The sequence below is a fragment of the Canis lupus genome, chromosome 6, assembly GCF_011100685.1.
Source record: "Canis lupus familiaris isolate Mischka breed German Shepherd chromosome 6, alternate assembly UU_Cfam_GSD_1.0, whole genome shotgun sequence".
In the NCBI taxonomy this organism is placed as follows: domain Eukaryota; kingdom Metazoa; phylum Chordata; class Mammalia; order Carnivora; family Canidae; genus Canis; species Canis lupus.
The window spans coordinates 9,509,345-9,533,257 of record NC_049227.1 but is presented as its reverse complement, the minus strand read 5'-3'; the positions used below and the strand labels follow the sequence as shown (position 1 = coordinate 9,533,257).

The following is a 23,913-nucleotide window of genomic DNA, read 5'->3' as shown; positions in this document are numbered from 1 at the left end:
CCAGAGAGAAGCTACCAGGGCAGTTTTGTGAAACCAGCCACCTCTGGCTTCATTTTGATCTTCCTGTTTACACACCCTTGTGTCCGTTGCTCTGCCACAGACATGCAATTACTAAGAATCATTATTGCTTGATAATCACTATAATTACTGGATGGAAAGGACAGGAGAAATCGAATTATCCTATGGATTGCTGTGTGAGCCGGGCAGCCTGTTTGTGTCTGGGACGCTTGAACCCCGCCTCCCGCCCGTCCGCCGCATTAACTCCCCGCGCAAAAGCCCGGAGCGGTAACGTGGAGGCTGGAAGCTTGAGCATCCAGAACGCCAGCCAGGTCCAGCTATCCCGGCACCGAGATGCAAAATCCTCCAGCGCTCCTAGAGGGGACCCGGAAGCGCAGCCTAGTCCCGGAAGGCGAGGTGCTGACACACTTCCGGCCTTTGTGACTCGTTGTGTCTGTGTCGAGGCGTCGGGAGGGCCTAGGTTCGTGTGCAGCGCCCTTCGGCCGGCCTGAGCCCCAGAGTCAGCTCCCCTTTCTCGCCCAGCGCCCCCAGGCCGCTCTCGGGGCTCACGGTGAGACCTGGGGCCGTCCTCTGGGGAGGGCGGGCGGGGCCGCAGGGTGTGTGCGTGAGGGTGGGCTCTGCAGCTGCGGCCCCGGGGTCCCCTCCTGGCGGTCCGGGCGGAGTGTGGAGAGAGCCCCAAGCCCCTGTCCGTCCCCAGGCCCGGCGGTTGGAAGCGCCGTCCCCTGGGAGACGTCCCGACCCGCCCCCGGATGCAGGCGGGGAGGGGGCGAGGATCTGGTGGCCGGGGGTGCACGGAGCCCTGGGGACAAGCCGTCTGCGGGCCCCTTCCGGAGCCCTCGCCTGCAGTGTCGTCATCGTCGTTTGACGTTTCTGAGAACCGGGTTCGTGAGCGAGCCGACCCCTGTCTGATTTTACTGCCCTCCTTTCGTCGCCATTTGCTTTGATTCCAGTGAGATTTTTTTTTTTTCTTTCCGAGGTCCTTCAGGACCTCGAGGTGAAAAATGCGGAAGGCCGAGTAGTGGACACGTTTCGAGGTGCCGCTTACGTGTTTCCAAATCACCTGCTTCTCGCCCCACCCCCACCCCCACCCCCAAGCGGTGATTAAAGAGTATTTGAAGCTTAGAGTGGGTAAAGACGTGATTCGGATCTAGTAGAGGTTTTAGACATCCCACTGTGTCTTTCCGCCTTGCGGAATATTTTGAAGACTTTAAAAATGATCTTTCCGGAAGATTAGGTGGATTCTCCCCCACCCCCAGTTCTGAGTCGTTACTCTGCTTGTCTTAGAGTGGATGAAGAGTGAAGGGAGTTTTTGGAAATTGCACCAGGCCATTAGGAGACTGAGTGACCTTGGATGATACGGGACTCTTCTCCAGCTCTCAGTTTTGTCATCTTTAAAATGAACTCGATTTTCTCAAAAGGCCCTTCCAGCTTTGAAATGATTTGATTTAGTCAAGGTAATTAAGAAATCCAGCTACAGTTTAGCCTGACACTAGGGAGGGCCCCTCCCCTCCCTTTCCTGCAGGGCCTCCAATACACAATAAGATACTTTCATTATAGAGAGTGCTGTTACATGGCCTGGGACCAAAGAAAGCATTTATTGTACAGGCCAGTGCTAGGCCGATTGGAGGTGGTTAGTAAATACTTGTTGAATCCAATTGTGAGGAATTCATTGTAACCAGATAAACGAAGTACTGTTAGTATATATGCTGGCCAACTGTGGAGAAATAGCTTACCTTACATAGGGAACCATAATGATAATTTGCCCAAGAATGTATCTCCAAGTTTGTATTGTCTCTGAGTTACTGTGCAAGATCAGGCAGTTTTCACCAGTGTGAAAGTACAAACAGGGAAGCTGGCTACGTAATACAGATAGTCTTTTGCTGATTCTCTACTTGATCTGAACGTTTCATTTTTTTTCTATCTTTATATTACACCTAAGTACAGGTGAGTGGTATGTTAAACTTTACCTTTTCATTTTGAGGTAGTTTTGGGTGGTCTTTGGGTAGCTAGCTGTCTTTCAAAGGAAGCTTTTTCGTATTTAAAAAAACTGGGGGGCACCTGGGTGGCTTAGTTGGTTAAGCATCTGCCTTGGGCTCTGGTCATGATCCTGGGGTCCTGGGATCGAGCCCCTGTGTTGGGCTCCCTGCTCAGTAGGGAACCTGCTTCTCCCTCTCCCTCTGCTGCTCCCCCTGCTTGTGCTCTCTCACATTCTCTTCTCAAATGAATAAATAAAATCTTTAAAAAAAAAAATTAAAGCTCTGTTAAAAAATCAGGAAGGGGGTGCGGTTTGTTTAAACTTTCAAGACTAGGGCAGCCTCGGTGGCTCAGCGGTTTAGCGCCGCCTTTGGCCCAGGGCTTGATCCTGGAGACCCGGGATCGAGTCCCACGTCGGGCTCCCTGCATGGAGCCTGCTTCTCACTCTGCCTGTGTCTCTCTCTCTCTCTCTCTCTCTCTCTTTCTCATGAATAAATAAATAAAAATTAAAGGATAAATAATAAGCTTTCAAGACTATGCCCTGGAAAAGATACTGGCCTGTTTGGAAAATAGCCTTTGGAATAAATTGAGCTGGTAACTACAAGCCCTTTTTGTAAGAAAATCGTTGGTATTTATCCTCGCTGAGAACCAGTTGCTGGGGGTAATCTTATCTAAATCGGATAGGGTGTCAGAATGTTTTTCAGCCCAGAAAGGACCCCAGAGGTAGTTTTTTACTTCCTTCCCCCATGTGACAGATAAGGGCCAGAGAGGTTGAATGACTCACTTGGGGATGTGTAACTTATTTGTGGGAGATGAGAATGTAGGTATTCCAACCTATGCTGCTTTCAGGATTACAGGAATTCTCCGGTTGCTTAGTCTTTTAAGCAGGCTGAAAATTGTAAAGCACAGTTCTCTTACCGTTTTTTAAAAAAAATTAAAGCACCTCTCTAGTGCCTACTAAATGCCAGACACCGTTTTAATTGTCTTATATATGTTAATTCATGTAATCCTCACAATAACTCTGTGAGGAAAATGTTTTTTCTCCCCATTTGCACAAATGCAGAGAGAGAGATTGACCTGCCTAAAATTATTGACCGGAAAGTGGTGGTACAGCTTATTGAGATACCCCAGGTAGCCCCTGGAGCTAATTTGAGGGCAGTATTGAGTGCTGTATAAGTGGGGGGAAAAAAAATAGATAACACTGTAAATTTAATCAAGTATTTCTTAACAACTAATATTTGCAAGGAATCATACTAAGTGGTCTAAGAGGTGCAAAGGAGCATACCCTGGGGTGCCTGGCTGGCTCAGTTGGTGGAGTGGGGGACTCTTGATCTCAGGGTGGTGGGTTTGAGCCCCACTTTGGGCATAGCGCTCACTTTAAGAAAAAAGAAACAGGGATCCCTGGGTGGCGCGGCGGTTTGGCGCCTGCCTTTGGCCCAGGGCGCGATCCTGGAGACCCGGGATCAAATCCCACGTCAGGCTCCTGGTGCATGGAGCCTGCTTCTCCCTCTGCCTATGTCTCTGCCTCTCTCTCTCTCTCTTTCTGTGACTATCATAAATAAATAAAACTTAAAAAAAAAAAAAAAGAAATAAAGCATACCCTTAGCAGTCCAGTTGAGGAAGAAGGCATGAAAAACTAAATCACAGAGAAAGAAATATTGTAAGAACTTCCATGGCAGATGATTGGTAGAGAGCATTTGGGCCAGAACTTTAGAGAGAGGAGAAAAGATTGTTTGCTGAGATCATCTGAGAAACCTAAAATAAAACCCAGCCCTTCCATTGCTGTTGTGACTTTTCTCTTTACCAAAGGAGCAGAAATGTTGAGGGATGGGGGAAGAGAGGATGTGCCTGTGCTCTCATCTCTGTCCTTTTGGATCTTACTTCCTCCTCAGTCTCTTCGTATGGAGTCCTACTGACCTAAGAAGTATCCCACTCTTTTTTTGCAAGCAAGCTCTGCACCTATTGTGGGGCTTGAACTCTCACAACCGCAATATCAAGAGTTGCATGCTCCCGCGACTAAGCCAGCAAGGTGCCCCCGAAAGTATCCCACTCTAAAACTCTTGCCTATGCAGGATACAGATCAAAATTCCTTTCCTTCCCGTATTTTCCTTAGTATAGCCGAGACACGATAAAATTTTCATAAAAATAGAGATTTCTGATGCTAAGCTAGTTTCTTCACCAGTCCTGCTCAGTTAATGGACTGTTGGATGGTCCCCCCTGGTTAGATTTGAGATGATTCCTACTTGGATCTCCTGCTGTGTCTCCTTAGCCACATGGCTCTCTGGTGAAAATAGCGGATGGCAGATAAGGCCCATTCCCGGGTGGTCATCCTTCACAGGCACTTTCCTAGGCCCTCCTCTTAAAAAGAATCTTTATGTCCACAGAAGCTCTTCCTTAATCCATGTGTGGGACAGAATGAGCTCAGTATGATGGCTATGGCTTGAATTGAGGGGACCCACAGACTGAATTTCAAATCCTGGCTCTAGCATTTAATTGCCATGTGACCTTGGGTGTGTTATTTTAAGGTCAGTGAACCTTAATTTTGTCATTGTAAAGGGAGATGAGAATTGTAGCTACTACCTGCTAAGATTGTTACATGAAAGACTTAGATGGTGCTTTCCGTGCATCTGAGTGAATGTTCTTGAACAGCGATGAGGGGTGCGAGGCATTTTAGCTAAGCTCTGAAGGATAAGTAGGATTTGAAAGGGCAGAGAAGGGCAGCCCGGGTGGCTCAGTGGTTTAGCCCCGCCTTCAACCCAGGGCTTGATCCTGGAGACCCTGGATTGAGTCCCGCATCAGGCTCCCTGCATGGAGCCTGCTTCTCCCTCTGCCTGTGTCTCTGCCTCTCTCTGTGTGTGTGTCTCTCATGAATAAATAAATAAAATCTCAAAAAAAGGGTGGGGGGAGGGCAGAGAAGACTAGGAGAGGAGATCCCAGACATAGACTGTGAGGTGAGAAAGGGATGGTGATCAGGATCCAAGGCATATTTAGGAGATACTCATTTTGTGGATAGAAAAGACTCACAGGAAAGTAGAACAAATCAATGATGGACAGTGAAGCTTGAGGGGAAACTGGAACCAGGTACTACAGGGTGGTGCCTGGAAAGCCACAGAGTTTTTGTAAAAATAACCTGAGAGTAACATAGGACATGAAGTAGCGGGGAGGGGAGTGAAGAGAGAAAGCCAAATTTGATTCTCCCTGGTGCTTGGAGACTGAATCCATATAAGGAGAGAGGAATCCAGGAAGGTGAGACTTGGGGCCTTAGTGATTGAGGTATTTGTAGAATATCTGATCGCTAATTACCACTAAAAGGAAATAAGTGGCAGGGAGAGTGGTGATATTTTGAGTAGTTCTTATTTCTTCTGAGTTTAATGGAATTAAGCTGCCAGGCTCTCTAGTTGATAAGTTCAAAGAAGACTGTCTTTGAGGAGCTTAGAATTTAGTTGGGAGGTGATAGGAACTGCAAGCCAAATAAGGATAATGTAAGGAGAATATATGTAGCATAAACAGGAACAAAGAAAGATTGAGGATGTTCAAAAGAGAAAGATCTCTTAGTTAACTTGGAATATGAGGAGACCTTTTACATCCTGAAGAGTAAGTAAAAATTTGATCAACAAAGTTGATATGGTGGGAAATTGTTCACAGCAAAGGCTTGAAGATTGACAGTTACATCCTGTGTGTAGGGAACATGAATGGCCACATAGACTGAAATATGGGGGATCATTACTAAGAAACGTAGTGGGAGATAAGACTGGAAAAGTAGAGTAGGCACTCAACTGGCAGATACCAAGGATTCACTGATGCTAATTGAGGGGAAGGAAGGAATGGCCAGAAGTATTCTTGGGCAATACTGCACTGACCTCAGTTTGTTGCTCTAATTGGACTGGGGAGAGATGGCAGCTGGAGAAACTGCAGGACCCTGTCACAAGTTTAGGTGGGAGATCTGGAGCCTGAATTAAGGGTGGTGGAAAGTAATTGTGGGAGGCGCAGCAGGAAAAGGTGATCTTCCTTTTGACTTTTCAGAATGCAATTAAAGGGGGCACCTGGGTGGCTCAGTTGGTGGCTCAGGCTCAGGCTCAGGCTCAGGTCTTGATCCCGGAATTCTGTGTTTGAGCCCTGCATCGGACTCCCTGCTCAGTGGGGAGCCTGCTTCACCCTCTCCCCTGCTTGGGCATGCTCTCTGTCCTCTCTCTCTTTCTCTTTCAAATAAATAAAATCTTAAAAACAAACAAACAATGCAATTTAAAAAACTTAAGGCTCATAGGAATTATTTAGCCTCCAGTTGGGAAGAAGCTAGCCAAAGGAGTGATTTCTCAGACTGCCACCTCACTCCCTCTTCTGCTGGAGGAAGCTTTCCTTTGGAGGTCTTGGCTATTCTGATACCCCAGCTCCAGGGGTGCCTTTTGCTAGAAGCCGCCTTGTAGACACATCATTTACTTCTCTAGCTCCTCTAGCGCTGATGCTGAAAGCTTCTTAGAACGGTTGGCACATTCTGCTTTGTACTATAATTATTTGTGTAAAAATAGGAATCAGGCTTCTCATCTTTGTATTCCCCTTAGTCTAGGAGGACGCTCTGCACATTGTAGATCTAGAGAGATGTTTAGGAAATTGAATAATTGGAGCTGTAAGGACTTCACTAAAGCTGCTCTGAAGTTGAAAAACACATATATTTACTGCAGCAAAGAAGGTGGCTTCAAAATGGGTCTGTAGGAAATCAACAGGAAAGGCTGGAGAATGGGTTTGCATTGGATTTTTTAAGGACAAAGAAAGTAAGCTAGAAAAACTAATCCTGTGATAAATCTCAATTTAAAATCATAGTCTTCGCCATTAAAACAGTTGTCTCCAGTGCTTGCTTCGGCAGCACATACACTAAAATCACTGATACAGAAAAGATTAGCATGGCCCTGCACAAGGATGACATGCAAATTTGTAAAGGATTCCATTAAAACCAAAACCAGGGATCCCTGGGTGGCGCAGCGGTTTGGCGCCTGCCTTTGGCCCAGGGCGCAATCCCGGAGACCTGGGATCGAATCCCACGTCGGGCTCCCGGTACATGGAGCCTGCTTCTCCCTCTGCCTATGTCTCTGCCTCTCTCTCTCTCTGTGTGTGACTATCATAAATAAATAAAAATTAAAAAAAAAAAAAACTCAAAACAGTCATCTCCCAAGCCTTTTTTTTTTAAAGATTTTATTTATTTATTCGAGAGAGAGAGAGAGAGAGGCAGAGACACAGGCAGAGAGAGAAGCAGGCTCCATGCAGGGAGCCCAACATGGGACTCCATCCCGGGACTCCAGGATAATGCCCTGGGCCGAAGGCAGGCACTCAGCCGCTGAGCCACCCAGGTGTCCCTCCCAAGCCTTTTTTTTGGATACATATTCCCATCTGTAAAAATTATTTATAAAAATTGGGTATGTGTACTATTATCCCAGGGTATTTTTTTAAAGATTTTATTTATTTATTCATGAGAGACACAGAAAGAGAGAGAGACACACACACACAGACAGAGGGAGAAGCAGGCTCCATGCAGGGAGTCTGATGTGGGATTCGATCCCTGGGTCTCCAAGGATCACACCCTGGGCCAACGGCGGTGCTAAACTACTGAACCACCCGCTACCCAAGGGTTTTGTATAATAAAACAAAAAAAATACATTAAATTATGCTTTTGAAAAATAATTTTTGTGCTTTAAATGTATGTGATCCCTTTTCCACCAGAATTACTAACACTCTTTTAATGAGAACCATGTAATTAAAACTGCTTTTTGTTAGTTTAAAAATTCCTGCCTTTAAGGGAGCTTAAGTGTTTCCTTTGGTTAATCATCTGCCTTTGTTTTGGCTCAGGTCATGATCTCAGGGTCCTGGGATCGAGCCTGCATCTGGCTTCCTGCTCAGTCACCAGGAGTCTGCTTCTCCTTCTCCCTCTGCCTCTCCAGCTCATGTGCGTGTGTGCTCTTATTCCCAAATAAATAAAATCTTATAAAATATAAATAAAATCCCTGGCTTTGGATGGTACAGTAGCTGGTTGCTCTGTCTCTGAAACTTGAATTTGATGCTTTTGAATTGAAAAAGATCCCTCACAAAGATTTGTCAATTCAGGTAGAAGAAACACATTGTCAACTCTGCTTAGTAACTCATGATTGTTCCTATCTTCCATGTTAAATTTTTGTTACTGAAATTCAGCTAGTACACTAGTTTTTCTATACCCTTAAATTTTCTATACCCTTAAATCATCTGTTTCTATACCCTTAAATCACCTGTTTTTAAAAACTAACCAAAAGGTGAGATGCTTGGCTGGCTCAGTCAGTAGAGCATGATTTTATGGGTTGTGAGTTCAAGCCCCATGTTGTGCGTAGAGCCTACTAATATAGCCTATTAGTTTTAAAAAAGCTAATCAAAAGGTATTTTGTATTTTTAAAAAACAGACTTACAAGACCCACAAAACTTCATTTGGAAAATCTTAAGCAGTAGAAAATACTTACAGGTTTTTTTTAACATGTAGATGATAAAATTTTTCCAGGATACTTAATATCAGTTTTTAACAGTTAAAATTATATAACAGTGGAGACTGTTTCCCAGCATACAACTGTTCTCATAATAATTTTTCTGCACTATTTTTTTAAAAAACAACTATTTTGGGGGCAGCCCCGGTGGCGCAGCAGTTTAGCGCCGCCTGCAGCCCGGGGTGTGATCCTGGAGACCCAGGATCGAGTCCCTCATCAGGCTCCTTGCATGGAACCTGCTTCTCCCTCTGCCTGTGTCTCTGCACCTCTCTCTCTCTCTGTGTGTGTCTCTCATGAATAAGTAAATAAAATCTTAAAAAAAAAAAAAAACAAAACAGCTATTTTGTCACTTATTGGTTGACCTCTTTGATTTAGATTGACATTGGTTTTTACCTACTAATCTGGGTAAGACCTTGCTTTAGATAGAACTTTATCTATGCCATTTGTTTTTGCATGTGTATTTGCACCATTAGTAATTCTCCAAATTGTAGTTTCTCTGCCAGGGTCTAAGCTGCTTGGCTTTTTCTTTTCTTTTGAACTAGAATTGAGTAACAATATGTTAGTTTCAGGTATACAACATAGTGATTCGCTATTTGGACAAAATGATCACCACAGTAAATCTAGTTAATGTCTGTCACCACAGGGGCACCTAGGTGGCTCAGTGGTTGTGTCTGCCTTGGCTCAGATGGTGATCCCAGGGTCCTGGGATCGAGTCTTGCATCAAGTTCTCCGCAGGGAGCCTGCTTCTCTGTTAGCCTGTGTCTCTGCCTCTCTGTGTGTGTCTCGAATAAATAAATCTTAAGGGGATCCCTGGGTGGCGCAGCGGTTTGGCGCCTGCCTTTGGCCCAGGGCGCGATCCTGGAGACCCGGGATCGAGTCCCACATCGGGCACCCGGTGCATGGAGCCTGCTTCTCCCTCTGCCTGTGTCTCTGCCTCTCTCTCTCTCTGTGACTATCATAAATAAATAAATTTAAAAAAATAAAATATATATATAAAATAAATAAATAAATCTTAAAAAAAAAATCTGTCACCAGTTAACAAATTTTCTTTTTCTTGCGATGAGAATTTTTAAGATGGCTTAGCAACTTTCAAATGTGCAATACAGTATTCTTAATGCTAGTCACCACGTTGTACGTTATATTCTTATGGCTTATTTATTGTAGACCTGGAAGTCTTACAATTGACCTCCTTCATGCCTGGCTCCTATACTTGTCTCTTTTATGAAGGCAAGATTCATTCAAGCTAGATAAAATAATCCATTATTCCACATAACTGGTCTCAGATAAACCGAGAAATATCACAATACCTAAAAGTGAGCAAGTGAAATGAGGGTACTTTGGCAGCTCTCTGTGTGAGGGAGGGAGGCCCCCACTTTTCCCTTGGGATGTGCCGTGACATGTGACAGTTCAGCACTTAACAAGGGGAGGGTGTGATGTCAATTTGCAACATGCCATCTGTAAAATGGTACTAGCGGTTGTGCCTCCTTGCTAGGGCTATTGTGGAAGGCAATAAAATAATGCATGTACTGCCTGGCACCCTGTTAAATAACACTGTGCTTTCACTGGGCTGAGTGCTATAGAAGCATGGTGTCCTAACCTAACCTGCTGTCCTCCTGGAGATTAGGTATTCAGATTCAAGCAGACACCCTGAGGATGGAATTGGCTTATTGGAGATTTTTCTCTGCGAGCCTTTTTTTTTTTTTTTTTTGATGATTTTATGTGTTTATTTGAGAGACAGAGACAGCACAAGCAGGGTGAGGGGCAGAGAGAAAAGGGTAAGCAGACTCCCTGCTGAGCTGGGAGCCCCACTCAGGGCTAGATCCCAAGACCCTGAGATCGTGACCTCAGCCTAAGTCAGATGCTTAACTGAGACACCCCATAAGATTTTACTTTTAAGCAATCTACACCTAATATGGGGCTCAAACTCACAACCCCAAGATCGAGAGTGTCACTTGCTCTATTGATCAAGTAGCCAGGCACACCTCTGCAAACCTTCTTTCTTTCTTTTTTTTTTTAAAGACAAACCCAATTCTTTTTTTTTTTCTTTAGATTTTATTTATTTATTCATGATAGAGAGAGAGAGAGAGAGAATGGCAGAGACAGGCAGGGGGAGAAGCAGGCTCCATGCAGGGAGTCCGATGCCAGACTCGATCCCGAGACTGCAGGATCACGCCCTGGGCCAAAGATAGGGGCTAAACTGCTGAGCCACCCAGGGATCCCCATGCAAACCTAATATGTAAAGTGACAGTGAAAACAGTACACCCCTGGAGGCTTTTTCTTTTGCCATTCAAAGGTTGTGTTCAGTGCCTTTGCAGCCTTATGTGAAGGGGTAACACAGGTCACTTTTCATAAAAACTAATAATCTTGTTTCCTGCATCAGGAACAGTACCGAAACATATCCACAAACATCTCCTAGGACAGGAAGGAGAGCACAGACCCTGTTTGGATCAAGCCCACTGCCTAAGCCTGAATGATGACTGCGGAGTCGAGGGAAGCCACAGGCCTGTCCCCCCAGGCTGCCCCGGAGAAGGACGGGATTGTGATCGTGAAGGTAGAGGAGGAAGACGAGGAAGACCATATGTGGGGGCAGGATTCCAGCCTACAGGAGACACCTCCTCCTGACCCAGAGATTTTCCGCCAGCGTTTCAGGCACTTCTGTTACCAGAACACTTTTGGGCCTCGAGAGGCTCTGAGTAGACTGAAAGAACTCTGTCACCAGTGGCTACGACCAGAGATCAACACCAAGGAGCAGATCCTGGAGCTGCTGGTACTGGAGCAGTTCCTTTCCATCCTGCCCAAGGAGCTCCAAGTCTGGCTGCAGGAATACCGTCCCGATAGTGGGGAGGAGGCTGTGACCCTTCTAGAAGATTTGGAGCTTGATTTATCAGGACAGCAGGTAAGAAGAAGTGTGAAACCTATTGTGTGTAAGCATCACATGGGCTTTAAGCCTGGAGCAAACAGCAAGTTACAATTTAGAGCTGGCACCAGTAGTATTTATACTGGTTACTCTTTCTGCTCTGCTCAGATTCTAAAAGGCGTTCTGGACTCCTTCCCCTACATCCACTGGTCTACTTACCATCTTTTTGTTTGTTTAAAGTCCAATTGAAAAAATGATTTACCTGCAAGCCCACTCTATTTGTCCTCAGGTCCCAGGTCAAGTTCATGGACCTGAGATGCTCGCAAGGGGGATGGTGCCTCTGGATCCAGTGCAGGAGTCCTCGAGCTTTGACCTTCATCATGAGGCCACCCAGTCCCATTTCAAGCATTCATCTCGGAAACCTCGTCTCTTACAGTCACGCGGTAAGAAGCAAAGTTTCATGTGGGGAAAAGCAAACTATTCAAGATGGGAGTGCACTCTCTGTGTTGCTGAGGGTCTGTAATTAAAAAAAAGAAAGAAAAAAAAAGCATGCTTCTTTTTTATCATTACACACTACTGTCATTATTAATTAAATATTGTGGAAAATCTAACTTATAGGCCAACCTCAGGAGTTGATGTTACTGAGAAGGTAAATGAAATTAATTTGGGAGGACATTACATTATTCTTGGAATTGTTAGCATTTTGGATGTGCAGCAGATTTTATTTATTTATTTTTTTTACAGGAAAGTACTAGGAAGAAGTTATATATTTCCAGCCTGGGTTTTGAAACACTCTGGTTAATGTCATAAATTGCCTTTAAAAAAGGATCATTTTTAAAATTTATTTTATTTAAAATGTATAAAAGTATTGTATAACCTTTTTTTCTAGTTTTCAGAAATTTCAAACAGTGGGAAAAGGATGGAAAAAAATTTTTTTTTATTTGAGAAACAGGGGAAAAATCATTTCAGGGTCATCTACATAAAAGTCCGTTTAATTTTTTTTCCTTTGAGGTAAATATTAACAATATCTTTAATCCAATTTAAAAATCAAAGTAGGTGCATAGAATATCATTAAAAACAACATATTAAAAGTCCAGTTGTTGAAGAAGAGTTGATAAAGGCACGTTTCTTAACCAATGTGTTAATTTGTGATGACATTTAAGGCCAGGAATATTAGAGCTTCAGAAAACATTCTCTTCCATGCATTCTGGAGGAATCTGCAAATCAGTGCATCCACTACTGTCCATCCAGTCCCAATCATCTCCTATGCAGGGCTTGTGAGGTCTCTCCACACTCCCTCCACAAGGGGGAAATCAGAAAATTGAAGAGGATATTTTTAGTTTTAAGTGCCAGATTAGAGTTTCCCTTTGCCAGAGTAGCAGTTTTAGAGACCCTGTCACAAACAGTTGATACTTGTAAATAGTTCTCCTTGGAATTCAGCTGTATGCTTTTATTCTCAGATCCCTCTTGGCACTACTCCTTTTCCAGAGTCTTTCCTAGTTCTTGGAAGTTTAAAATGCTGGATACTTGATCTTTTTGTACATTTTGCTTTAGCTTATAACTGTATGGTCTGAAATAGTTACACATGGTTTAGTAATTCAGTTTCAAATTCATTGCTCTTATTCTTTGCAGCTAGGGCAACATCGTCTGTTTATCTAGCAACATTTCCAAATCTAATATTACTTGGCAAGGGAAGATTTTAATTTTGTGGTTTAAAAACTTGTATAGTTGTTCTTACATATTGCAGTTTGTGTGATCGTGTGATAGAGGTCTTATGTTAGATCAGGTGTCAACCCATACTTCTGTGTACTAGTAAATGTCTTGGTGATATTTGAACCTTGTATACATCTTCTCAAAAAAACTGGCTAAGTGAGGGAGAAAACGGGAAGCATAAAAAATGGCCAGAAAAGACCCCCTTTGTACCTTGCGTTACAAGATATTACTCCTAAACGTTGTTAACGTTTGTATTTTCCACAACTAAATGAGATTGTGATGCTCTGGTACTATTCCTTGAACTGGAGAAAATTCAATTGTGAGCCAAACTTGAATCATGGACTGAAAGTTACCTACTTCCATAGCTGAGAATAAGAAGCCGGGTTGGCTCTGCCATTCTTAGCTGTGTGCTATTAGGCAAGTCATTTACTCTCTTGGGATTTGGTTTCCCCCTCTTTAAAGAGATTGAACCAGGTGATTTTTAAGGACCTTTTTTATGACTCCTTGTGACTCCTGCCTAAACGTCTCGGGAAAGCAGAGATCGTTACTTTTCCTTCGTTAGATTCTCTGTAGTTACCTATTCTATAGTTAAACACTGAATATCAAACACACAGGTGCAGGAAAGAGAGTGCCCTGGGGTCCTTCTTGGACGGGGGTTCCAGAGCAGAGCTGATTTTACTCATAGCTCCTTTCTCCTCCCTCAGCTCTCCCTGCCACACACGTTCCTGCCCCTCATCACGAGGGGAGTCCCAGAGACCAAGCGATGGCATCTGCACTATTCACGGCAGATTCCCAGGTGAGCTGTGGGCCCCTCTGCCCTCCTGAGACCCTGGCTGCCTCTCTTCCTGGAGCTCTTTTAGCTCTCTCCACCCAGGACGCAGTTTTGATGCCCCTCCCCACAGAGTAGCCCCACTCCCACCCTCCGCATCCGCCAGAGCCAGAGCCTGGCATGGTCACCTATTCTTTCCAACTCTATCCCTGACTCCAGGTTTGGGTGATGGGATTGTCCCTAAGCTTTGGGGGAACTGAGTGTGGGGATCTCATATTATTTCAGGCAATGGTGAAGATTGAGGACATGGCCGTGTCCCTCATCCTGGAGGAATGGGGATGTCAGAACCTGGCTCGGAAGAATCTCAATAGGGACAACAGGCAGGAGAATTATGGGAACGTGTTTTCCCAGGGTAAGACTGATGCAGCATCATTGTCTAAGATTGTTTTGTGGTGGGTGTTTTTTTTTTTTTTTTGGTTTTTTTTGTTGTTGTTGTTGTTGTTGTTGTTTTTTGGTTAGTTGTGGGATCTCTGATGTGTTCGGTTGAGAGTTGACAAGGATTGAAAGACTACTGAGCCCCCTCTCTTCAGGCCAGGTAGAGGAAGGAGCCCATTTGTGTTCATTTAACCCCCAGCACCTGATACTGTGATTCCCTGATTCCAAGTGGATTTTTTAACTTTATGTAGTTTTTGCTATTTGAAATCAGAAGTCCTCTCATGTTCTGAGTTCTCACCTCTTGAACCACTTTGATACTTAAGATTCTTCTCCAGCCTCTGTGGGCTGTAATGTAGGTGCCTCTGTCAAGGGGATGGAATCTGTTTTTCTTATTATAAAGGTCCAGGTGAGACCTAATCATCAATCTGATCCTAACCCAGGACTGCATTCCTGGACTTACTAGGCATCCTTCCATGGGCTTTCTGCCATCTTCCATCCTGGGAGTGCTGCTCCACAATAACTTTGTGTAATTCATGGCTTGTGCCTCCCTTACAATTAGGATTACCTGTTTCCGACTACAGTGGTGCTCTTCTATGGAGAGGTCTGCTTCCATAGAGTAGCAGTGCAGTTAAGAACAAAAACAAGCTCTAAGAGGCATCAGCCAGTTCAGACAAGGTGACACAATTGACAAACATTCCCATTTGTCCTCTTCCCTCAATCCCTGGAAGACAGTCCTGCAAAGCAGTTCTCACATAGTTGTGTCATGGGAAGTCCACAGTGAGACTTCTGCCTGGGGAGGGCAGAAGGTAGGTGGGTGAAGGGAACTGAAGAAAGAATATTCCTGAAGAAGCTTCAGCTTTTATTTTGAACCGTAGACCTAACTGGGTGAGTGTTTCTTGGTATTTGCTCTTTGGACCACGGTCTGAAAATTAAGCCAAGTAACTGATCTGTGTTTATGAGCTAAGTATTACCTACCCCAGGATAACTTCAAAAAGCAAACAAAAATCAGATACAGTCTGGGAACTATCCCAATTACCAAGGACTTTGGATTGGAATTCAAAAGAAGTGGACCAATTTCCTCTTCCTTAGGAAGGGTCGGTATTTATGCGATTTCATCACTAAAGCCAGGGCTTAGATACTTTTCTTTCTGTGGTTGCATTCAGGGGCCTCTTTGGGATAGCGCAAACCCCCCTTGGAAAGGGTGCTTAAGGCCAAATAAATAATAGGGTTGCAACATCTTGGGTTTTTTCCCAGATGAATGTAAACATCTATAAAATAGTGCATGTTCATTGAACAATTTTCACTCTCTACTTAAAAATAATGATGCACAGACTCTAGCAGATTGTAATAAAGATATATTCCAATGTTTTCATGTGCTGGTTGCCAAATGAGAGGATCATCTTTGCATTCGTAATTTTTTTTTTTTTAACATCATCTCCTTTGTGGAACATGTCCAGGATTGTTTTCAGTGTCTTTTCTGTTCTTGGGTATTCTCAGTGGTCTGTCAGTGAAGGTTTTAGTTATGTTTACTAATGCCCCAACCAACTTCTTTGCCCTCACCCCGGATACTTGAGCACTGTCAGCTCCGGGCTGCTCTTACTGGAGGAGAAAATCTCATGTATCTGAAGATCTGTCTACCTGCCAAGTCCAGAGCTCTTGTGTTGTCCGTTAACCATGGACTTGTTAAAAATCTCACAGAATTGGAGTATTCACTCTTCCTTTATTAACTGTTTACATGCCTTCCTTTGTGGGCTGGTACCCTTACTGTTTCTAGGCAAGACCTGTCCATTTTCTTCATTCAAACTCATGCTTAATATTAGAAATGGAACATGGATTTTTTTAAATGTCTATTCCTCCATATTAATTATTGGGTGACCAAATTGTAGAACTGTGAATTGTGACCCCCTTAACGTTCCTTCATTCTTCATCCCTCATCCCTTCCATCCCTAACCAGTTCTGCTTCCTCTGCTCTGTCCTCCCCCTTGCCCCCCCAGTGGAGCTGTCCTCTACTCGGCCCACCCTCTCCTTCCCCAGCTCAACTCCCTGTTGTCCCCATTCTTTCCCTCTGTCCTCTGATTTTATCTCAATTAATCCTGTGAGGTCAGTTTGCAGGCATGTAGAAGCTTCCAGGAAAACAGTGTCACTTGATTAACCCACATATTCAAAAGAAAATGGTGGCATTTTTATTTTCTATTGTGTCAGGTTGTGAAAACAGGAATGAGAATGAGGAGTCAACCTCAAAGGCTGAAATCGCAGAAGACTCAGCGCCACGTGGGGAGATGACAGGAAGATTCCAAAAAGATTTTGGAGAAAAACGTGAACAGCAGAGCAGAACAGTAGAGAGGCAGCAGAGAAACCCTGAGGAAAAAACCGGAAGAGAAAAAAGAGATTCGGGGCCAGCTACAACCAAGGAAAAAAAGCCCGCCACAGGAGAGAGAGGCCCAAGGGAGAAGGGCAAAGGTTTGGGAAGAAGCTTCAGCCTGAGTTCAAACTTTAACACCCCTGAAGAAGCTCCGACGGGAGCAAAGTCCCATAGATGTGATGAATGTGGTAAATGCTTCACAAGGAGCTCAAGCCTTATTCGCCATAAAATCATCCACACTGGAGAAAAGCCCTATGAATGTAGCGAGTGTGGGAAAGCCTTCAGTCTTAACTCCAACCTGGTCCTGCATCAGAGAATCCACACAGGAGAGAAACCTCACGAATGTAATGAGTGTGGCAAAGCCTTCAGTCACAGTTCAAATCTCATTCTCCATCAGCGGATCCACTCTGGAGAGAAACCCTATGAATGTAATGAGTGTGGGAAGGCCTTCAGCCAGAGCTCAGACCTGACAAAACATCAGAGGATCCACACAGGGGAGAAACCCTATGAATGTAGTGAATGTGGAAAAGCTTTCAACCGAAACTCATATCTTATTTTGCATCGGAGAATCCACACCCGAGAAAAGCCCTATAAGTGCACTAAGTGTGGTAAGGCCTTCACCCGGAGCTCGACCCTCACTCTGCATCACAGGATCCATACCAGAGAACGAGCCTCTGAGTACAGCCCTGCCTCCCTTGATGCATTTGGTGCATTCCTGAAAAGCTGTGTGTAGAGCAAGAATTTGTCAGCTAGCCATTTCCTCCTTTTGTTTCCAAAATTACTTCAGAGATATGTGTGCCCACGGAGGGGAAAAAAAAGAGGGCCTTAACAGATTCAAAGGAAAAAAATCACACTTCAGGATCCTTGTAGTTCCATCAGCAGCGTTCCGCCTTTGCATTGTCTGTGGGCATGTAATCCTTCCACACGGCCCCTGCAGGGAAAAGCTAGTCATATGGAGAATCCACACGATATTTCCATGCAAGATAAAAGCACACATAATGTCAAATGTCAAGCTTTTCAGTAATGAGGATACCTATTAAGGCGCTCTCAGACTCAGCAACCACAATATAGGATTGAAAGATTAAGATTGGCTCTGCAAAAGTGATACTGGGGTTTAAAGCTGCTTGCCACAAACAAGCCCTACTTGGCCAACAACTTGTTATACCTTATTTCTCAAAAACAAGGAACAGTTAAACTGCATTGGGACTTGCTGCTCAAACTAGTTATATATATGATAAGTTATATATATGATCACTGGTAGCCTGCCAAAGCTATAGAAATCTAGGACTGTGCTGATGGGTATCAAACCAAAGATTTCTAGCTCTTCCTGAAAGAGGGTATGTGCACCAGTCTACAGTTCCAAAGGACGCAACAAATGTAGATGGTTCTATCCTCATCGCTGAGATAAATTCTACTGAAATGGCAACAATGATTCAAAGCCCTTCTCTCCCTACTCCAAATCCCAAAAGCACTATTCGCACTCTGAAATGCATTTCTCCACAAGTTTTAGCACTTGACTGATTGTAGACTGTCTTTTAATCCTCCATTGTTTCGCGTTTGAAAGTTTTCATCATGGCCCCTCCCTCCCCAAAGAGATGCTTCAATTGTCAAGGGATCTATTTTATCCCAGATAGCACTGGAGACAGTGCTGAACACCTAAGAGGCACTTGTTATACCTGACTTCTGACAGTACTTACACGCTTATGATAAAACCCTGTGTGAATCATGAGTACCAGAAGTAGGTAGCCTGGCCCAGCTTTTGAAGAGGACCTTTGGAGTCCAAGTCATGCTAACAGCTCTAGGGTCTGATGCTCTTTTTATCCTGACTATAAAAGAAAGGCACTGGCTCGCTGCCTGCATAGACTCTTCCTAGACACAGATTTGTGAGTAAATACCATGGAATGTCAGAAACAACTCTCTCGTCATTATCTTAAGAAAAATAGGAATATTTACTAAGGCCGTGTCTTGACCTCTTTCTGGGGCAAAAGATCTTCGCCAGAATTCTCTTCAGTTAGCTGAAGGACAACATGATCATTTAGGCACTTTCTGAATCACTTATAACTAAAAGTACAGCACAGATGTGATTTTTGTTGCATTTCAAAAAAAGGAAAGTTGTAAAGGGCATTTTCCCCCCACACTTTCCAGAAACTTGATAAAGGCATTTGATACCATTAGCTGGCAGTTACCCAACATGTTTGTTGCTCTGAGAAGTTCACCAACAAGCTGAGATGTGACTGTATCATGGTTGAACTGTACAATTTTTTCTGTTTCTCATCCCCTGAAGACTGAGGGGAGGCTATGAAACGGATCTTTTCCATCGAAGCAATCGACAGCCTAGAAGCTAATGACAGATGGTTTTCAGATACACACATGGGAGACCCAGCTATCATGGGCAACATAGGCAGTCCTTAGGGACTTGGGTAGAGAGGTCTTTGTTCATGAGAGCATGCAAATGATGGTGGACAGCCCTGCAGAAACTTAGAGACCCAAAGACTCTCCCCCTAATGGGAGAACCCCACATGAGTTTTTCCATCAAGAAACAACTAAAACTATCCTTCATCAGTTGTTTGCTGACTGACAGCTTAAGCCTACAAGACAGTGTGGCTTTATGGGGAACCAGTGAGGTGGGGGCAGCTGTGGCTTCAGTTCCAGACCAAACAAATTCTGTGCAGCAGTGATTCTTTGGCCTCTCTTTCTAACTGGGACCAACTACAACTCTCCTGGAGCTTCCAAGCCGTTCCATCAGTGTTGGCCTGCAGAAACTTAAAGGAGGCCCATTGGTGACCAGGATATTTCCATCCATCCAGTTTAAGAATGACAGAGGAGATATTCAAGAAGAGTATATATACCTAAGTAGCTTTTTTATACTAAATGAAAGTAGAAGTGCTTTTTTAATGTTTTCTTCAAAAAGCCACAATGGAGGCTTCACACAAAATTGCTGGTGCTTGTCAGCAGACACTTGCCCCTGGGAAGCCCTGGGAGCCCTGGGGCACTTGGCCCAGGCACAGATCAACGCACCAACTGTTCTGAAGAGGCAATGAACTTTGGTTGGTTCCACATTCACCTTTCTTTAGCCACAATCACATGCTGACAATGCAGCCACCATTTGGTTTTTTGAAAAGGAAAGTTCATTGCAACCTGCGCTTTGCATCTTTGTCCCACGTTGACCATGGGATGGTCACAGTGGTTGCCTTCAGATCTTTAGCAGACGCATTTCTTCAAGCAGCCATTTGAAAATGTGTTTTCTGAAGAAAAGAGGCTATGACTGTTGATTAAAACCATTCACGTCGTGTCCATTTATCGGCTGCCCAGTGCAGAGTGTAATTGGGTCATGGTCAGAAAGGCTTATTACCACAGCTCATTAGTGTCTGGACATTCAGAAGTTCTTGACCAGCTGAAGCCTTTAAGTTGAGTACTCTGTAGTTAACCATTAGCATGCTAGTTGACCTAATGGAAGTTTTTTAAGGGTTTTTAGGAATATACCTTAAATATACCTGCCAAGAAGAGAAGTAAAATTCTTCAGATTGTGGGGAATTTGTTTCTGCTCTGGCCTGGCAGGCAAGGCTACAGCCTGAGAATCAGAGGCATCTGTGAGGCATCTTTGATATGTAAGACACTTAGTATTCTATTAAAGACATAAAAGTGAAACTGCTAAATATGTACAGAGAGCTCGCCATGTCTGACATGTGTGACAATTGACATCTTACATACATCAGAGAATTCATTCCAGAAAGGAACCTCATGAATGCGATAAATATGGCAAAGCCTTCCATCACATCTCAGCCCTTAGCATCAGAAAGCTCACACTGTAAATAAACTTTATTAATATTGTATGTGAGGAAAACTTTCATGTAGACCACTCATTGCTTTGGACAGAAAATGAATTCCGTCAGTGTGTTCCAATCATGTAATGAATTTCAGAAACACTGCAGAGGAAGCTCAATCTTAACTCCAGAGGATCCACAAAAGAAGGGGAAAATGTGGGGAAATGCTAAAAAGAAGGCAAAAATTGTTCCTGCTCGGTAACTTCTATATATTTTGTAAGACCACAACATCAGTGTCCCATGTTTGTACCTCTACCCCAGGTTGTCGTTCTGTATATTCCCTATAAAAAATGTATTTTAATCTATTTGACAGAACACATACTCCAAAAGAGCAAAGTTTTGGAATGAGTAGTTAAAGAAGTTGATGTGGGTATAGACAAAAAGTCAGTTTACAGTGCTGAGGAGCAGGGGAAATGAGAGAAAACCTTCATAGTTGGCTTACCAAGTCAGGAGAGGAGATTAGGAGAGAGAGGTTAATAGGACTCTAAAATGGAACCGTTTCTAGAAACATTTGCATCTTCCTGAACGTTTTCAAAGCCAGAAAGTGGACCCTTACCTGCCATGCCAAGAAAATAGGTCTGAGCTTGTAGTGGTGGGGCGAGAGAGGGCCATCTACATGAATTGAGAGTTGGTGAGGTGCCCTGGAGAAGCCAGCGGGACCACTTAACCTGGTGACCAGATTGTGGAAACCAGTCCTGCTTCCCCCACTAACTCTGATCTTCATGCTTAGGAAATTTGGGATAGCAAAGCACCATGATGGACCCTTTCCTTGAAAATAGGCACAGATGCATCCAGTTTCTTACACAGCAGTAAGTTTTTCTAATACGGCTGGAGAACCGTTTTTGCAGCATTCCCTTTGACTGTGCTCCTGTGTACCTTCCCTGCCCCGCACTCACTTCCTGGGATTGTTCTTTCCCTGCCATTGGAAGGCTTGTGAAGATTCATAGTTGTGAAGGAATTTTTTTCCTCCTTTTTATCCTAGAGTTGATCACCTTTTATTCTGGGGTCTGGTCACCCTGAAGTCCTCATCCTGAAGCTAGCTAACCAGGTTTATCCTACCATCCTCATGGAAGATTTGTTATGTGAATTGGAGTAACAGTATTAAAATGTAGTCAAATGGTGGCAGCAATACTTGCCAGAGGAGCTATATTTTTGTGAGTCCCACTCTGAGCAACTTCTGAGAAATATTTATGAAGGGGCTGGGTTCCCCACTTGGGAAACCAAATGAAGGTCTGCAGGTTGCAAAGTGAAATGTAGAATCAGAGAAGAGGAATTTAAGTGGTATAAATAGATCTTTTCGTAGAAGTTAGAGTACATTTTTATTTCAACTACTACTGGAGGATTCAATAAAAAACATTATTTGAAAAGTTTTCCTAACATAGGTTTAGGTTTTGTTTTTAGAATGGACACACTACTGTACATTTAAAAGCAGTTACTTATTTTGCTACTCAGATTAATTTTTTATTCTATCTGAAGATGAAAGTATCTGTTTTACTTTTCAAAGCTTTGTAAAACAAACCTGAAGTTATAGGGAGGCTAAGCCATCTCCGATTCTGCAGGTCAAACAAAAGTTGGGGAAATATTTTGGACATCTTATCTGACAGAATGTCTTAATGTGAGAATTTCATTTCACATTGTCTGGTTCTGTTTAACAGTGGATACCATAAACTTCATGTTTTTCTCTTTATCCTGAAACAGTGGAAGTTAAGGAGAGGCACTAGGTTGACTTCTAAACAATATTATTTTAACAGCTTAAAAAAAAAAGTCGTTAAGATTTCTCCCCTCCATTTAGTTAAAGAATCATGGCTCACTTCAAGTTACACAGAAATTATTAGCAAAGCTAATTGGTCCTAAAGTTAAACTTTTTCCCTTTAGCAAGCACTCATTAAGCAGTGAGGCTAAATGTTTTAAGATAGTAAGAAAAAAATGAGACCTGTGAGTGATTGAAAGGTGGCATAAAAACTCGGATTTTCATTCCAGTTTCAGATTTGGGTTTTAAAGTTCCTTCAGTCCAGGGAAGGGACTAGGCAGCTGCAAATTGCCCCGACTCAGGTGTGTTGGTCAGTGCTCACTTGTTTTTCCCCTCACCTCAACCTCTGAACAGTTTAGGTAAGGTTTCTTTCTGCCCTAGCAAGGACAAAGCATGTTAGGCTTAGAGCTGCTTCTGCTAGTAGCAGGGGTTCTTCTGTGAAAACAAATAGATGGGGGTGGGGGGGAAGGCAGCAGATGGTGGTTGTGCAGGAAAATCTTGATCTAAAAATAATAAGAGTTTAAGGGTAAGAGGGGGGGCACTGCAAGCAAAATCAGCAATTATTTTAAAATGAACATGTATTTTTATTAACTTGTAGTTAAATATAGATTATTACAACCAGGTCAACATGATAAGCCTAAATCTATATAGAGAGCTAACTCAGGCAATGTCTTGTTTATCTGTAGACTGGATAAGACAAACCTTTCCTGTTTTGTCAGTCCCTAGTTCCTTAGATTAGAATAAATTAGACCAAAAGAAGAAACTTGTCTTTGTATACCCGCAGAATTAAGTTATTGTTATTGAAACCTGGCCTTTCATTTCACTAGTCTTAGAAGAGTCCAGATGCTTAGTAGATGTTCAATAAGTGATTTTTAAATTGAATTTGTTCATTTCAAATCCTCATTAACCTTTCTAGGAAGGCTTCTTTGAATAAATAATGGAATCTTAAAGGAAAAGTGGGGTTTTTTTAAAGCTAAGGAACTCCTCTCTTGGAAATAATGTGAAAACTTGATGGAGGACTAAAATTTCCATGAGAAATGGCAGCCAAATAACAGTTACATGCATTTGTAGTCAATGGTCAATTTTAGGAGGCCGGTGATGTCTGACAAATGTTAGAGCAGATGGGGAAGGAAATTGTGGGGAATTGTAATAAATATCTCTATGTCGTTTCTCTTCTGGGTCATGGTAAAACAATAAATTATCACCTCTAGGTGGCAATGTTGGCGGTGTTTGTTTTTTCTCATTCTTGGTTGTATAAATACACACATTGTGGATGAGGCAAAAAAGTAGAACGTCAAAGTTAAAAACTCAAACTGCGTCCTACATGCCATCTTCACCCAGATGAATGTGCCCTTCTTCACAGCAGCTTTGAGTTCTGGGTAGCTTCCCAGAAGGAGGACAACCAGATGAAAAACCGTGGAGTACAGTAGCTTTCAGTGATCCCCCAAAACATGATTTTCTGTAAGATAGAACCATTAAAGTACAACCTTTGACAGATTTATGAAACTCAGGAAAAAAGAAACCTCCAGGGATCCCTGGGTGGCGCAGCGGTTTGGCGCCTGCCTTTGGCCCAGGGTGCAATCCTGGAGACCCAGGATCGAATCCCACGTTGGGCTCCCGGTGCATGGAGCCTGCTTCTCCCTCTGCCTATGTCTCTGCCTCTCTCTCTCTCTCTCTCTCTCTCTCTCTCTCTCTCTCTCTCTGACTATCATAA

General features: G+C 43.4%; 1 protein-coding gene and 1 non-coding gene across 4 annotated transcripts; both read left to right on the top strand.

The window, feature by feature from the left end:
* The first annotated feature begins 411 nt into the window (after positions 1-411).
* On the top strand, positions 412-23,421 carry ZKSCAN1 (zinc finger with KRAB and SCAN domains 1). Of its 3 annotated transcripts, XM_038539342.1 has the most exons (7): positions 415-568; positions 7,831-7,927; positions 10,870-11,385; positions 11,636-11,789; positions 13,764-13,855; positions 14,114-14,240; positions 16,466-23,421. In XM_038539342.1, the coding sequence occupies exons 3-7, from the start codon at positions 10,960-10,962 to the stop codon at positions 17,356-17,358; spliced, it is 1,692 nt and encodes a 563-aa protein (XP_038395270.1). In that variant the 5' UTR covers positions 415-568; positions 7,831-7,927; positions 10,870-10,959; the 3' UTR covers positions 17,359-23,421. The 3 variants fall into 3 exon arrangements, with proteins under 3 accessions (XP_038395269.1, XP_038395271.1, XP_038395270.1); XM_038539341.1 differs by lacking the exon at positions 7,831-7,927 and having other exon boundaries at positions 412-568; XM_038539343.1 differs by lacking the exons at positions 7,831-7,927; positions 13,764-13,855; positions 14,114-14,240 and having other exon boundaries at positions 412-568.
* On the top strand, positions 6,838-6,941 carry LOC119872399. The gene has a single exon (XR_005361491.1). It is a non-coding gene; the product is annotated as a U6 spliceosomal RNA (small nuclear RNA).
* Positions 23,422-23,913: the final 492 nt, after the last annotated feature.